The following is a 16,138-nucleotide window of genomic DNA, read 5'->3' as shown; positions in this document are numbered from 1 at the left end:
GGGCTCTACTCGGGCACAAAGAATGGTGGACATCACAATCCAGATTAAGTCAATGTCAGGGAGCATGAGTGCTGAAAGCAGAATACAAAGTGCACCCTGGTTAAACCCCCTGGTAATACATTTGATGTGTGTATTATCGAGTACTTCTCAGTACTCAAAAGATGCATAACAGAACGCCGGGGGATCTTGGGGAGAAAAGCAAAAGCTTTTGATCAGTAAAAGCTTAAATTGGTCCATTACTGATGTCATAGATAAGTGCTTGTCAGTCGCATGTTCACGATCCATTGTTGTTCAGAACCCACGTGCTCAAAGTATTGACTCGATTAGATGGAAACTGTCCATGGTGCTGAACTGCTGAGCCTATCGGAGAAAATGTTTCTTATGGTCTGAGTGATGCATTGAGTCGATAATAGAATTGTAGAGGAAAAAACTCAAAAGAGTTTTGATCCAGCCAACACCACTATTTGCGTCGTGCGCAATACTCGCAATGCAATACTTTCTCACACCCGCCTAAAACAAAATAATAACATCCTTTAGTTTGGAGTTGAAGCCATTATGACTTTTGGTTTAATTTTGTGATTTCACATTATATCACATTATACAAAATATCATGTGTCTCGAGCCAGTCCAGGCCAATCAAATTGAATGTGCGTGTGTGTGCATGTGATTAGAGATAGGATTGCATCACCAGCTTGGCAGTCAGGACAGATGACACCACAGATGTAGAGTCAAGTCAGCTTGAACAAAATGGTATCTAAATGTAGCTGAGCTTCGAAGTAAAAGCAGAAACTACATGAAGAAAAACTTTAACGACATAATCACACATTCTCTGGTACACTTGTTGAGTCTGATTTGAAGATTTGATTTTCATTCAATGCTAATCCTGATTTAAAGCCCTGAATTGACCTGATCTTGAAAAGCCCTATTGTTAAGTATATCAGCAATAGCATGTGAATGCCAAGAGATGCGTGTTGCCAAGCAATCCGTCTGTCCATTTTAGTATTTGTCCTCAGTCAGTAACAGTGCACATACAGACAAACAACTCTTCACACATGCGCACTGTTGAGTCTTAAAATTGATGTTTTGGGGTTTTGATTATTTGAAATTTCGATGAGGGAGGGCGGAAAGAAGAGTCCAAAATGTATGCTGCTTGCATCTCTCTCTCTAAGCGGAAACATGTGCTGATCCACTTTTGCTTTGCCGGCTCGCGCTTTAAGTCTGTCGAGCGCACACGCACGCAGTAACACACGCAGTAACGCACGCAGTAACGCCCCTCACGCAGGTGAGCACTTAAATTGCCTTAAGAAGAGAGTGCAAGAGAGAGAGCGCGATGTGTATGAGCTGCGTGCCTTTTGCTCACAGCGCGTCAAGTTTGGCAATTACCGAAGCTGTCCCCGTACAGGACGTGGCGGCATCGCTCACCTGCTGTCGGTCACTTCAGCTACCGGGAGCGCCCTGCCCAAACCCGCCGAGAGGAGCCACAGCATGCAAGGCGCGCAGGAGGAGGATTACTTCTCGCTTGTGTCCGTTGTGAGCGTTCCACCATGGAGGAAAGGTTTCGGCGACTCATCTTCATCCCCATCGCGGCCGTGCTATGCTTCATGATCGGGTACCAGTACGTGTGTCCAGCAGAGAGCAACACCTGCAACTCCCGACGAGAAGAGTTCGGCCTTTTTGAGCAATATTCATCCCTGCGCACGGAACAGCAACTGGACGAGGACCTCGCTGACGTGACCGCGTTCACATTGAATTTCACGGAGCTGGAACTGGACAAACACGTGAACTTTGACATCCGAGGAGATGACGTGATGGTGTTCCTGCACATTCAAAAGACCGGAGGAACCACGTTCGGGCTCCACCTGGTTAAAAATATGCAACTGGAGCAGCCCTGCGAATGCACGCCCGGACAGAGGAAATGCACGTGTTACCGGCCCGGCAAAAGCGAGTCGTGGCTCTTTTCTCGCTTCTCCACCGGCTGGAGTTGCGGTGTACACGCCGACTGGACCGAGTTAACGAGCTGCGTTCCAGTGGTGATGAACAGGCGGAACAAAAATAATTCCCAAAAGAGAAAATGGTGAGACGAACCTGCCGCGCTCATTTTGTTACCTTCACGTCATTTCAAACGGAATCTATAGATCAGCAATGATTTTTATTCAAAAACACTTCGAATTTTATTAATTGAGTGAATTCCTCTTGAATTATTATTATTATTATTATTATTATTATTATTATTATTATTATTATTATTATTATTATTATTATTATTATTATTATTATTATTATTATTATTATCTGTCAACCTGTAGCCCAAAGGGTCACTGTGTGATCCTAATGGAAGGGGAGATCTTGTTGCCGATATCAGTGATCTCTAAGGAGTGTAAGAAATTCAAAGGTGATAATCCAAGTAAATTTAAAATTATTTATAATAATTAACTTTCAAAGGAACAACTGAGCAGCTAAAACAGACACAATACTGTTTATGCTTACTGTTCAAATATACGCATATGTGTAATTAACATGACCTGGAAATGCTCGATGCTGGCACGTCTAACACGATCCCGAGCAGTTTAAGAAGCACTGCTAACATTCTTGCCACATTTTATATTGTTGTCCCAATGACCCACTGGCCCTCAAGTAAATGATTTGAAAAGCCAGCTCCAGCAGGTCTGTTTCAATTTACTGTAATTACAGAAGCCGGAGAGTTAAGCTCCGCAAAGTAAATCACTTAAGCAGGGCCGGGTGCTTCGAGGTGTGCCGTCTGCGTGTTAAAGGTTCCGAAAGCAAATCTCCATATGTTCTCAAGAGTGTTAAAGAGAGGCGCCAAAGGAGGTCAGTGCTTTCAAGAATACTTCCTTTCCAGTGGCCATTAACCAACCTTTAGACACCCATCAGATTGAATTTGATGCTCTTTGAATCAACACTCCATCAGTCGATAATGTCAATTTGACATAATGGACTGGAGAAAATCTGCACTCGTTGACGCTGGCACTGCGTATTCTCTAAAATAGCAGTTGCCTCACTAAGTGGCCGGGCTGGGAATTGGTTAAGGAAAAATCACTATTACCTCACTTCAATGACACTGCCTGCAGTGTTGCAATTCACTCATTGCATCTCGAATATATTTTGCTGCACATGTGTGTTTGAGGAACAACTGGTCATCTCATTAAATTAAATGTACTGTACATTGGGTATATTTGACGTTGTACTGTACTTAATATACACTAATTTGATCCATCTCAATCTCACAACCTCTATTGTAGTTCATCCTAAAGGATTTTGATGAGCTTAAGGTCAAGTATCTTAAGTGCTTCCACACTTACAGAGATTAAGCTTTTGTGCACTAGAAAGGAGCACAGTCACACTGAATCTGTAAAAACGGCCAGCATAAAATTGCCCCTGAAAGATAACATGATTCGAAGGTTTCGTACCACCCTTTGGTAGATTTTTCTTGGTAGGAACACAATTTTTAAATGTTGTGCCGAATTTCTAACTAATGCTCCGTCATTATGTCTGTTTCAATACAAGTGACCTATTTAGTGAGTCATGAGACAAATGTGCACAGCGTGTAGCTCTGCCTTTTCAAACAGACATTTGAGTTCAATTCTTAGTTACCGCTGCTCCGGAGAGAGTTTACAGCATATCTTGTGATTAGTCACCTTCTGTGGGGAGATAGGTGTATAGGACCTGACGCTACAGTTTTATTTTAGGCACTTTAGAAAAGTCCTGGAGCTGTAATGCTAGAGCACCAGACTCTTCAAATTAATAACAACTCATCTTTTTCGACACATCTGGACTTGTGATGGTGTTTTAGCTTCGCACAGTAGCCTAAAAGTGCAAAACACAGCAAACAAAAACCCACAACATCAAATGGAAAAAAACCCCATGAAAACAAATGACTCAATAGCAAATGAGAAAACACAAAAGAAAATAGCTAAGCCACACAACAACAAAATTAAACGCAAGAGCAAATGAAAAACCACAGAATGAAAAGCACTTCTTGGGGCTCTGCTAGGATTTGTGTAAGGTTATTGTGTTGTTCTGTAACAAAAAAAGAAACTGAGCAGAATCATGGGCCCTATTTTTACTGCCCTGCGTCAATTACCTTGGTGCAATGGATACATTTTGTTGTCACTGCAAGTTTTGTGCGTATTGTGTTTGGAGCCGTGTCGGGCTTCTATGGGCGTTCTACGGACAATTCTATGCCTCACTGTCGACAGACCTGATAATTTGGTCGCACAAAGTAGACTGCACTTGGTGTGAAAACGGACACACCATAATAGCACCTATGTCATCTATGGCTGACTTCATCATCCGCAAGACCTTGCAGTTTACCTGTAGAAATATATTATTATTATTATTATTATTATTATTATTATTATTATTATTATTATTATTATTATTATTATTATTATTATTATTATTATTATCATCATTATCATTGTTATTGTTATTGTTATTATTATTATCATTATTATTATCATCCATCCATCCATCCATCCATCCATCCATCCATCCATCCATCCATCCATCCATCCATCCATCCATCCATCCATCCATCCATCCATCCATCCATCCATCCATCCATCCATCCATCCATCCATCCATTTTCTGTGTGCTGGAGCATATCCCAGCAGTCATGTGGCAGTAGGCGGAGGATACCCTGAAATGGTAGCCTCACAGCCTGCATTTTTTTATTGCATTCTAAAATTTGGGACATTATTCAAATCTCCTGTTTTATAACTGGGTATCGCATGACCGAGCAAGTAGCCACAAGGTAGCTACAAACTCTATACAAAGCAACTGTGCTGCATGCTGGGCGCTGTAAAGGTGCAGAGTAGCATTTATGATGAACAAACAGTCATTGAAAAAACATGTACAATAAACAAAAAAACACATTTAAATAAAAAAAAGAAATCTACTTCTACATTGGAGATTTTATTTTTTGGTATTTTTGGGAACGTAACTCTCGCAATAATACTGTTATAGTTAAAGCTCACACAAAGACCTTGTAACACAGATCCATGTTATTGTGAGAAATGTAAAATATTCAGAGGATCTTGGTAATCTCCACACTCCTTAGAAGGATTAGGGGCACTCAAAGTCAGATTTTATTATACGAGGGAGGAAGAAGGGGCAGATTAATCCACAAATCCAGTCGAATAGATTGAAGTTTACGGTACATTTTTCAAATATGATTTTTACTAACTTCAGGAAGGAACATTTTAGACATCTACGCGCTACAGTAAAATACTTCTTCAGAGATGCAGCACAAAATGAAGCTCATTCCAGCAGGCTTTCAGAAATGTCTCTATTTGCGTAGGCAGGGCAAACCTTTATTCACTACAGCCTCCCATTTCTGCTTTCTATGTGTACACTGTACGGACGTGGAGGACAACGAGGCAGACACCTCAAAGCGATGCAAGATTAAGATGTGAAGCAAAGGTTAAGGCAAAAACTCTAAAGCTTCATAAGCCAGGGTGATGCGAGTATAGCTTTCCTGAATGCCTTGCATCTCCTGTGTTAAAAACAGACAATGTGGGAGTCTCCCTTTTTCTTCCAAACACACTCTCTGCCACCTTTCCAATGAAGCAGTTTTATTTGTCTTGACTGCAGTCCCTCATGGAGTCACCTAGTTTTCACCACAGCAAAATCATCACACTCTTATATGAGCATGCCCAGACAGCCCCGCTGTTCTTTCGAAGCCTTTCCTTTTTGTATTCCATCTGGTCCAAAATAGCACCAAAATGTATGACAAGAATAAAGACTGTCTATCGCTTCATTGAAGACCATATTTTTGTAGAATAACACAAAACACAATGGTGATTTGCGTCGCAGTGGCATGTCACATCTTCAGTTAAACTCTGATAATGTAAAAAAAAATAAAAATAGTACAACACACGCTGCCCTTATATGGTCAACAAGTGATGATGCATATAATGAATGCAAATGCATCCTTTACCAAATTCCCTTTGTTGCTAATAGTTTTCTTCTCACGGTTTTCTTCGGTTAGGTGCCATCTTCCCTTCCCGACCTAAAACAGAAAAGAAAGAAAGAAAGAAAGAAAGAAAGAAAGAAAGAAAGAAAGAAAGAAAGAAAGAAAGAAAGAAAGAAAGAAAGAAAGAAAGAAAGAAAGAAAGAAAGAAAGAAAGAAAGAAAGAAAGAAAGAAAGAAAGAAAGAAAGAAAGAAAGAAAGAAAGAAAGAAAGAAAATGGCTTATTAAGTTCTCTGTTGAAGTACCATATTTTGCGGTCTACAAGTTGCTCCGGACTACAAGTCGGAGTACAGCCACAAATCACGTGAAGCATCGTATCGGCGTTTGTAGAGATAAGCTAAATGAGTTCAGGTCAAAGCTTTTAGTGTGAGTTAAATTAACAAGGCAAATATTGATCTCTTGCTGTCTGTTGCCTTTGTTTCTTTTTTAAAAGGCAATCCAAATGGTGAGTAGGAAGTCGTTGTGGCAGGGGGAAATGCCGATGCATCGTGTATCCCTTTCACCAACTGCTCATGAAGTATAACAAAAAATGCAATAAGGAATCCCAAAAAGTTTTCAAGTACTCTAAATTATTTTTCAAATTGGAATTACTTTAATGTTATCCAAGTAATGTAAAGTCATTGCTTCACCTCAGCTCTGCTTTAGTAATCACTCAACTCAGCTGAATGATGGAGGCTGAGAGTTTTGAAATGTAAATCTCCTGATTTGGGATAGAGATGTTTCAAAATGTGCAAGCAACCGAATTTGGAATGGCAGAGAATTAGTTTGCAAGGTTGTTTAGGCTTGTCGGCTGTGGTGTGGCACAGGCTCGCTCAGCCGCATCTCAATGGGATGGAAGTATATGGGAATGCTTTTCAACATTTTAAAAATGAACACTCCACTAGTTGAGTTGGTACTGCGAAAAGATTCTCGGCAGTCAGACTCAAAGCTTTTGGCCGTCAAATCAAGTTCGTCTTTCCTGCTCCCATCAAATTTCCAATTCTTATATGTTTCAATAAGTTTAGACTTGAAGTACTCATGCTTGTAGCGTTGCTTCCTGGTAGACTGGGTCCAATGCACGGAAAGAGGGAGCAATGACATGCAACTTTTTCACACTACAACATTCCAAGAGCAACCAAGCCCGAGAACATTAGAGGTAAACCATATGCAAAGTGCTCCTCTGGATGGAGGCAATTTGTGCGCACACAATGATTGATCCATGTCTCCCCCATAAAAGATATAATCCACATCCTTGAGTTGCAAAGATCCCAAATCTTCTCTGCATAGAAGCTTGAGGAGCCCGAGTAGAAAATCTAGTGCTTCGTTGCAATGAATCACCCAGGCTTCATCATAGTACACATAAGTGAGTTTAAATGGGGACAAAGAATCCGATTTTCTGTCCAAGGCTTCACTTTGACAGTGTCATTGTGAACCTAACCTTCACAAACGAGTAAAGCGCCTGCTTCATTGTGTCAGGCCGTGCAAACCGTAGAAGAGTAACTAAAAACACTATCCATCCATCCGCCTTACCAATCAATAGGCTTGTATTCACTAAAAATGGAGGAGTTGGTGATGATGTCGCCAAAAACAATATAGCCTTGTAGAGTTCATCTTTTACAGAGATGAACTCTGGAGGAGGTAGGTTGCGTGATTAGCTGAAGGAAATGACAACCTGCAGCGGCTATCCATCCAACTTCATTGTAGAAACACAATTTCTGAAAATTGCATTCGTCTTCAACATCTCTCATTATGTAACTGTGGACATTTGAAGCATGGTTTCCATCTTCAGTAATGTTTTGACATGTTGGAGGGGCAGGCTGCTCCCTGGGCTAGCTATTAAACAATATCATTAAATAATATCAATTTATAGAATAGGACACATGGAAAATGACTCAACCTAGTTTGCAATGAAGTATGACAGTGACAAGTCAAACCTATTTTTTTGTATCAACTCCAAATGAATGCCCACCTGAAAAACACAGCTGACCTAGATGTTGTTCTGCTCATCGTTTGCATACTTTGACCAGAGTGCTTGACATGCTCGTGTTTGCCTCTCCAAAAGTAAAATAACATTTTCACAGAAAACAAGTCATATCTCTTGTTCAGCTTGGCTCAATAGAAAGAAATCGAATACAAGGGCCACTTAGATCTTCAGAGAAAAATATGTTGCAGGAAAACCTGAAAGCGGCAACACTGGAGTTATGCTACGGTGTAAAAGGGTAAGCTCAAAAGCACTCACTCACCTCTTCCTCCCTTTCCAGAAACCGAATGGCGTCAGCAGTCCTAACTGTTTTGTGTGAATCCCTCTTAAGTTTTGATGCATGATTTTTTTTTATTGAAAACTTCAATGCAGTATACATTGTATAAACTGCTTTTCATTTCTTAAATTATCTTCCTCCGATAAATCAGGTTTCTGTACTTTGAAAAAACTAATTAGCAACCATGTTGAGAATTATGATGTATAAAAGGGGTAGGAAAAAACAAGCAATAGCTTCTTCCTTCTTTTTTGAACATGCTGATTTATGTGCCTTATTCGCATAACGTGAAATTCTGTGAAAATGTGAAAAAATGATTCTGTGTTTGGTCGATCTTATGTTCAAAAATAAATTTCACTTCACTTCAAAATATTCTCGAATATCACTGCCATCACTGAGAGACAGGCATACAGACTTTTTCAAACCTGCACTGAAAATAAAATCACCCAAGGAAGTAATAGAGCACAAATAGTACCAGTAACGCTTATGCACCTTCGCCATCTAGTGGTGATTGGTGAAATGACATCAAATAAAAACGGTGAACGGTCGCTTGAAAGCCACGCATCTCATCTCGTCTACTTTGTGTCCCCTGTAGGAATTTCCACTACATCACCATGCTCCGAGACCCCGTGTCGCGCTACCTCAGTGAGTGGAAACACGTACAGCGTGGCGCCACCTGGAAAACCGCCCTCCACCTGTGTGATGGCCGCCCACCTTCTCAGGATGAACTTCCAGCCTGCTACAGCGGCGAGGACTGGACCGGTGTGACCCTGGCAGACTTCATGAACTGTCCGTCCAACCTCGCCAACAACCGGCAGGTGCGCATGCTGGCTGACCTCAGCCTTGTAGGCTGCTACAACATGTCATCCATGAACGAGCTGGAACGAGGCCACCTGCTCCTCGCCAGCGCCAAGGCTAACCTCCGTAACATGGCCTTCTTCGGTCTGACCGAGTATCAGCAAAAGACGCAATACTTATTCGAGCGGACGTTCGACCTGCGTTTCATCCGGCCCTTCACGCAAATCAATAGCACCCGTGCTGCCAGCGTGGGAATCAACAAGAAGGTCCAGTGGCGCATCGAAGGACTTAACGCCCTCGACGTGGAGCTCTACGAGTACGCCAAGGAGCTATTCCTGCAGCGCTACCAGTACAAGCGGCAAAAGCAGCACAGAGAGGAACGTCTCCGCCGACGGCAGGAGAGGCAACGTCTGCACAGGACCTACCTGGCGGAGTTGCTGAGATTAGGAAGAGACGAAGAAGAGGAGGACATGAAGGTGCTCGGCACTACGGAAGACTACAACAGTCAAGTGGTGCGATGGTGAGGAGGAAACAACAAAGACCAAACTTCTACCCTCCTGCTTTTGCTGTCAGTCTGCCAAATTCTGTCATCCTCTCCATCTTTTGTTGGCTGGCCGAAAGGTGTCTTAATATTTACGATGGATGTATTTGTAACCTTTTGTACGTGGTGTTTCTTATGGCTCTGCAGTTGTGAAATGCTTTTTATTTAACTTTCATGAGCGAAGAAGAATGTTTTATACATCAAGCGAAAATTTGATGTCTGCAAAAAAAAACAATGCGGCCATTTTGGAAAATTCGTAGAACAATAAATGGGCTTTAAGGATCTTCTATGTGATGTTCTAGCGCTGTGTTGGCCATTAAATTATTGTGGCTCGGTCCGAAAAATCCAAGCACAAACTTAGCTGTTGTTTTTCTTTTGTCCTATTCATTGAGCTCCACTAGTGAGACACAACCAAGGCTCTTCTGCAGCGGAAATTGTGTCAATAAAAATGTTCAGCATTCTGTGGTGTCAATTTGTTCTTGATCAGCTTTCTACTGTTCCAATGTGCTATCTGCTCTCCACGTATAGAAACACTAAATTCAGGGGAAATAGCTCCAAGAACATTGCAATTGATCTCTCTAACGCACTACATTGGCAATACAAATCAAATTATGCTGTGGTGCAGACTCATTCCCTGTCATCATCATGATACTTGAACAAGGTTGCTGTGAACCCCCCATCATCCGATGTTCTCGTTTTTTGTCCTTATTGGATATTTACCTCTCTACCTGTACCCATTACTGCAAATTGACCCATGAGATGAGGTGGTTAGCAGATCTTCCTCACAGTAAAGAATTGGTGGGTTCAGATCCACACATTCCGGGCTTCATCTCGCAAAATAGGGTCATTGAAGACACTGGAGTAAATTTCTGGTTGATGAGTAACCCAAGTAAAGCATTATCATCTCCTACGTATACAGGTTTCTTTTCTCAAAATCCTTTTTAAAATAAATTCACATTTTAGTTTTTATATAGTTTATACTCCAATTTGTACAAGTTTCTTTGTATGCATTTTTATGTGTGTGTGGGTGTGTGTTGGGGGGCAGATATATGCCTTGAGATTAGTGGCACCAAATTTTCCTTCCATTTTACAAATGTCCCAACGCTTTTTTTCTAGAACTACCTCAAGTGAGTCATTTCAAAACGACAAGAGAATGCATCTCCAGTTGATGTCAGTGATGGGGAATAAAATTCCATCCTTGTACAAAATGCATCCTGTCCCCTTGCTTGTGAAGGTTCTCAAGATCCTTTTTGGAATTGTCAGAATGTCATCTGCGAGTTCGCACAATCCCAAACTGTAAAAATCTTTATTTTACAAAATGCTGTAAATAGAGCTTTAGAAATAGTTATTTCCTTGGAACTCTGTGGATGATGATGAGTCTTTTAAGAGTTGACTGGACTTTTATGGTACGCATTCAAATTTTCATACAATGAATTTGGCATCTCGGGTCAGCCAACTGTGGCAGGAGTCAAGTGAATATGAGAAGAATGCTGAAAGGAGAAAGCTCCTCCCTACAATTTGGGCATCCTGGCTGCATTAAGGCGCACAGACACGCAGGAAGCACCAGCCGCGTAGCGCATCTCCCTCAACATCCCGCTCCACTGCTTCTTGTCGTTCTCATACCTAAAGCGGGAGCGAGAGGATATCACGGCTTGATATGATCACAACTTGCGTAATGCGCCGCCTGAAATGAAGACTTACTGCCAAACGTCGGTGACCTCCGTGGGAACCACCTCCTTGTTCTCCGTTTCAATCATGGCGAAACCGCCCACAGCGTACAGGCAGCCAGCGGTACTCACCAAGTTGACAGAACTCCTCTCTTGAGGGAATTCTGCAAAAGGCTCCCATCTGGTGAGAAGAAACCAGAGGATTAGGTTCAACGGAAAATAAATTACACACACACACACAATAAAATCTAGCACTTACTTGTTTGTTGCAAAGTTGTAGGTCTCACAGGAGGAGGTGAGGCCTCCCTCATTGACTCCACCTGCCACTACAATCTTGCCATCATGGATGACGGTCCCAAACATTGCTCTGGGTGTTTTCATTGACGCCAACTCCCTCCACTCTGATTGCTTGTGGTTGTACACAAACATCTTGCTGAGAGCTTTGCTACAGAGAAGACAAGAAATATTGTTGTAATTATATTTTGGGGGTAATTGGGTTATTTTGGGGTAATATATGTATATATGTTTATATCACTGTGTGTGTGAAGTGGTTTCTAAGGGAACGGACCCCTGCTTATCACTTGCTGTGCTCAAGTGGCTGCTTTGAATTTACAGATAGAGAAAACATTCAAGGCTAGAGTTTTTCTGGAAAAAAACACTTTGTAAGACTCTTCTTCTCTGATGCACTATAACTGAATTTAGTCCTTTAGAAAGACATTTGGGTATGATGAGCAGTCTGTTGGGATGATACAGAACAACTGCACCTCATGACAGTGAGTGCCTCTCTCTCTGTCTCTCTCTCTCTCTCTCTCGCTCGCTCTATACCCCCCCCCCCCCCCCCCCCCCACACCCTAACTTGACTCACTTGTCATCTGTCTTGCCCCCAATGCAGTAGACCATCCCCTTGTGGGACACAACAGCATGTCCATGGATCTTGAGAGGAAGCTTCTTCGTCTCATTCCACTTCATCTTCCTGAAAGAGGAATAGTTTTGATTTGAATGATCTCGGTCTATTCCCATCAAATCCGCACTATACCTTAATAGGACTATGGTGGAGACAAAAAGAGCGCAAACAACAATTCTACTTACTCAGTGTCATAGCACATGACAGTATCGAGAGACTCATTAGTCTGCAGGTCTTTTCCGGCCACGGCAAACAGCAAGTTTTCGCTCTCGCCAATGCTGAAAAGGCATCTGGGAGAGGGCATGGGCGGCAGGGCGACCCAGTCAGAAGCAACTGGATCCAACTAGAAGGAAAGTAATATGTACCTGCGGTGAATCATACACTTTCTAAAACAGTCTCTTTGTGCTCCATTAAGTTGTGAAAGGTAAACCTTGACTTGGTGTATGGTGCGAGGACCACTCTGTAAACCACGTTTTCGACATCTTCCTGATAAAATCAGCCATTAATCGTCATCACAGGACACCTTACAAATATTTTATGTCCCTTAAGGCAATGAAGTGTTGACGTCACAGCAAGATGATTTCATGCTGAGTCGATAGCATATTTTGGAACCTGTATCTAACCTGTTCTGAATATAGATGCAGTACGAAACATTTCTGTCAGACTACTGAGAAAAATAAAATGACTGAATTACTGCGAATCTCTCTGCATTTAAACAATTGCATTTCATTGGCTAATTCCACACACATCGGATAATCTATAAGGAATATGTGCATTTAAACTATAAAAATAAATCATATTGACTCAAAAAGCTGCCTACCGAGTAGAAATAACATTGCAGAGGGACATCCTTGTTTTCTTCATCCACAAACAGACCCCCGATGATAAAGAGCTGGTTCTTCTGTGACGTCATGCTGACGTGGTTGCGTGGGACCTGCTCTGACATGGCCGCCAGAAAGCACTCGTTCTCGTTCACGTCGTAAGCCACCGCCGCCGAGTCGTTCACCATCAGGATAAAGTCCCGCGCGTACATTCCGTGTCTACGATTGTCGTTCAAAAAGCCAGGGAAAGGGCTATCCTGCTCCTCCTCGCTTCCTTCCTTTGTGGCCCCTTCCTTTTTCTTGGACTTCTCTGGAAGCTTCCCCTTGAAGGCATCTCTGATAACCTGAATTATCTTCTGGAGTTCTGGGTCTGCCTTGATGATGTCATCGGTCTCCACTTTCTCTTTGAAGTACTTCTCAGGTAGCAGGCGGAAGCGGATGCAGTTGAAAGCATCTTTTAGGACTTTGACACGCTTATCCTTATCGTGGCGAACCCACGCCATGACCGATTCAAACACCACTTCTTCCTTCTCCACATTCAGTGAATCTCCACCGATGATGGCAAACAGCTCGTGGGCTGCAAGTCTGAGGAACTCCTCATCTTTATGTAGCAACTCAAAGTGGTCGGCGATAAAGTTGCGAGCGGCCACGGCGAGCCGGGGACAGCTGAGCACAAGGCCCATCCTGAAGATTGCCATGCAGTTGGCAGCCGAGATCTTCTTCTGTAGGAAGTTGACGCAAACAGTGAAAACGGAAGGGATCTGGAATTTGTTTGCAACGGCGATTATATCCTGAACGTTGTCATCTGTGAGGTCAATCTCAGCAGAGTACAGGTACTGAATGATCATGTCCAGGACTGAGGCATTGACATCCTCCAGGATCACTTCTTTGGTGTTCTCCACCTCCTTCCCATCTTCTGTAAAGAAGATCTCCCTGAAGTAAGGGCTGCAGGCGGCCATGATCAGTCGATGGCAGGGCAGGCTGCGCTCGCCAACCTTCAAGGTGCAATCCACAAACTTATTCTCATTTAGCAGCTCTTTCAGACCATCCTGGAGTAGGGTACTCTGAAACAGGCGCAGCTCCTCCTTGATGGCGTTGGGGTCCATGACAGTGGGGAAACGTTGGATGGGTCTGTCGAGGAAGGAAGGAAGGAAGGAAGGAGACGTCAAGCACAGGTCTTTTAGGCAGTCAGTCCTGGCTGGAAAGGGCAGTAGTGAGAAAAGGGTCGCAGTGTGAAGCCCCTGCAATTGAATCCAGCCACCCCCTCTAAATATAGCTGCCTCTGCCTACCTCATCTCCCCAGGAATCTGCCTGCGCCAAATCACTGCGCAGTACCAGCCTTGTACCGGCCGGCAGCTGCTGTTCTGGACGGAAAGAAGCAACTGGTTGCTGAGGGTATGCCATCATGATTCAGCTCTGTCGCAAAACCAGATTAGAGTGAAGACAATAGTGTCAGAGCCCCGAAATAGCTTGACTCCAGCATTACTGAGGCTATATTTACAGCTGACAGTGTCACGTACAAAATAGGGACGGCAAGCAAAGGTTAAGTCACTCCACGATTTTTCTGACGGTGACAGCATTGAGATTAAGAAGTAACCAGAAAAAAAGGTGACAAAAAAACATGCTTTTCTCCCTCTGTGACATGTCCACTGACTATATTTCAGTTGCAAGAAGAGACATTGCTTTGATATGCACTGTTAACAACTATTTTTGGTTTCATATTCTTCATCAGATAGCATGAATTTACAGTTAATATTTCATGGTGCTGTTTCAAAACTCAATTGTAGCTGATGGTACAGTATCAATAGATTTTGGCCATTATCTATTGCAGGGACGTCAAAATCATTTTATATTAGTTTTGAAATCAGAACTAATATTTTCTTCAATTATTGTTCAATTTATTGTAAAAAGGGTAAAAAAAAAGTCGTACAATTGTGGAAGTTGACATGATTATATCTCGTGGGCCATATAGAATGACATGCCGGGCCAGATCTGGCACCTGGGCCTTGGGTTTGACACCACCTATTGATCTATTTATAAGTAGTTCACGTTTTTTGATCAACAACATGCACTGCAACCAATGTGTCACTCCACACCACTGTCAATGCTTTTATTGCTAGCTATTAATTTGAATTCATTTGAAATTTGGTGAGAAGAAACTGCCAAAAGAATATGCTTACTGTTTTTTTTTTCAAGTTACATTTTCTGTCACTTCTAAGTGATCATCACAATGCATCAATGTGACCACCAAAGTCCATGCAAAAATTTAAACTGTTATTTGGGTGAGACAAAATGTTTTCCAAAAATGGAGCAGTGCAACTGGGGTGTGGCAGCTGTGAGAACTAACAGGTGAACACTACTCATGTAAGAAGCATTGCCTTCCTCAAACACCCCAACTCCCATCTTTTCGCTTTTCACTATGGTACAAATTCAACATCTGACAAAATGTTCAGTTGGTTAACTAAGGCAATACATATCTTTTGAGTGAAACTGACTGCTGATTTGACCGAACCAATTGCATACTTCCTTTAGCCTGAAAGTGAGACGTGTGTGGACTTAGGTAATATTTCTCCAGTGGTCAGTCCTAAAGATAGATCAGACGATGCCACTTGTTGGGGTGTGTCCAACATGTAATTTAAGAAGACAGAATGAGTGGAGTCCGTTGAAGAAAGCTGTGCCGCACAGACATAGCTGCAGTGATTTTAAGAAGCCTATGTATCAAATAATTTTGGCAGAATAGAATTTGTATGTTTAAAAATGGATTTGTCAGCTGGAGCCAACACTCTAGTACTAAGTGTGTTTTAATTGGTTTCCAGAAAACATTTGACGTAAAACCTCTTTACTTAATGACCAATTAACAATCCATTTATTGTAGCAAGCAAAATGCAGTAAATGCCATTTCAATCAGATAATTAGTGCAGCCAGATGCTATGCAATAAATTGGGGAAAACAAAGCTTGGGTTAAAAAGGATATATGCAGAGGACCAATATTTTTCTCTCCAAAAAGTTGACTGATTTTCAGAGACTGCAATTCAACACAAACTGTTGTGTCATGCAGTCCTTGAACATGTTTTGCATATATATTTGTTGATTTCAGATCAAGCATGTGTTTTCCTCCAGACGTTGCACATATTGCACCGAAAACCAGTCCGCACAGACATAGCGAGGACAAACTCAAGAC

At 42.1% G+C, this 16,138-nt stretch overlaps 2 protein-coding genes across 2 annotated transcripts; one reads left to right on the top strand and one right to left on the bottom strand.

Annotated features, from left to right (window-relative positions):
* The first annotated feature begins 1,529 nt into the window (after positions 1-1,529).
* On the top strand, positions 1,530-9,940 carry LOC133168810 (heparan-sulfate 6-O-sulfotransferase 3-B-like). Its single transcript, XM_061300453.1, has 2 exons — positions 1,530-2,074; positions 8,822-9,940. The coding sequence occupies exons 1-2, from the start codon at positions 1,545-1,547 to the stop codon at positions 9,546-9,548; spliced, it is 1,257 nt and encodes a 418-aa protein (XP_061156437.1). The 5' UTR covers positions 1,530-1,544; the 3' UTR covers positions 9,549-9,940.
* Positions 9,941-10,857: 917 nt separating this feature from the next.
* Positions 10,858-14,190, bottom strand: LOC133168789 (kelch-like protein 41b). Its single transcript, XM_061300413.1, has 6 exons — positions 12,957-14,190; positions 12,322-12,479; positions 12,098-12,205; positions 11,492-11,677; positions 11,267-11,413; positions 10,858-11,188 (listed from the first exon to the last, which is right to left on the bottom strand). The coding sequence occupies exons 1-6, from the start codon at positions 14,061-14,063 to the stop codon at positions 11,077-11,079; spliced, it is 1,818 nt and encodes a 605-aa protein (XP_061156397.1). The 5' UTR covers positions 14,064-14,190; the 3' UTR covers positions 10,858-11,076.
* Between the last annotated feature and the right edge of the window lie 1,948 nt (positions 14,191-16,138).

Source organism: Syngnathus typhle, linkage group LG2, assembly GCF_033458585.1.
Source record: "Syngnathus typhle isolate RoL2023-S1 ecotype Sweden linkage group LG2, RoL_Styp_1.0, whole genome shotgun sequence".
Lineage (NCBI taxonomy): Eukaryota > Metazoa > Chordata > Actinopteri > Syngnathiformes > Syngnathidae > Syngnathus > Syngnathus typhle.
This window is presented reverse-complemented; position numbering and strand designations above follow the sequence as displayed.

What these genes read in the sequence shown, in the direction of transcription:
- LOC133168810 (XM_061300453.1), top strand. Translation starts at nt 1,545, where the DNA reads ATGGAGGAAAGGTTTCGGCGACTCATCTTCATCCCCATCGCGGCCGTG. An exon ending in AATTCCCAAAAGAGAAAATG is followed by an intron (nt 2,075 to 8,821) that starts GTGAGACGAACC and finishes TGTCCCCTGTAG; the next exon opens with GAATTTCCACTACATCACCA.
- LOC133168789 (XM_061300413.1), bottom strand. Translation starts at nt 14,063, where the DNA reads ATGGACCCCAACGCCATCAAGGAGGAGCTGCGCCTGTTTCAGAGTACC. An exon ending in TGCAATGTTATTTCTACTCG is followed by an intron (nt 12,480 to 12,956) that starts GTAGGCAGCTTT and finishes CTTTCCTTCTAG; the next exon opens with TTGGATCCAGTTGCTTCTGA. An exon ending in GAGGTCACCGACGTTTGGCA is followed by an intron (nt 11,189 to 11,266) that starts GTAAGTCTTCAT and finishes CTCCCGCTTTAG; the next exon opens with GTATGAGAACGACAAGAAGC.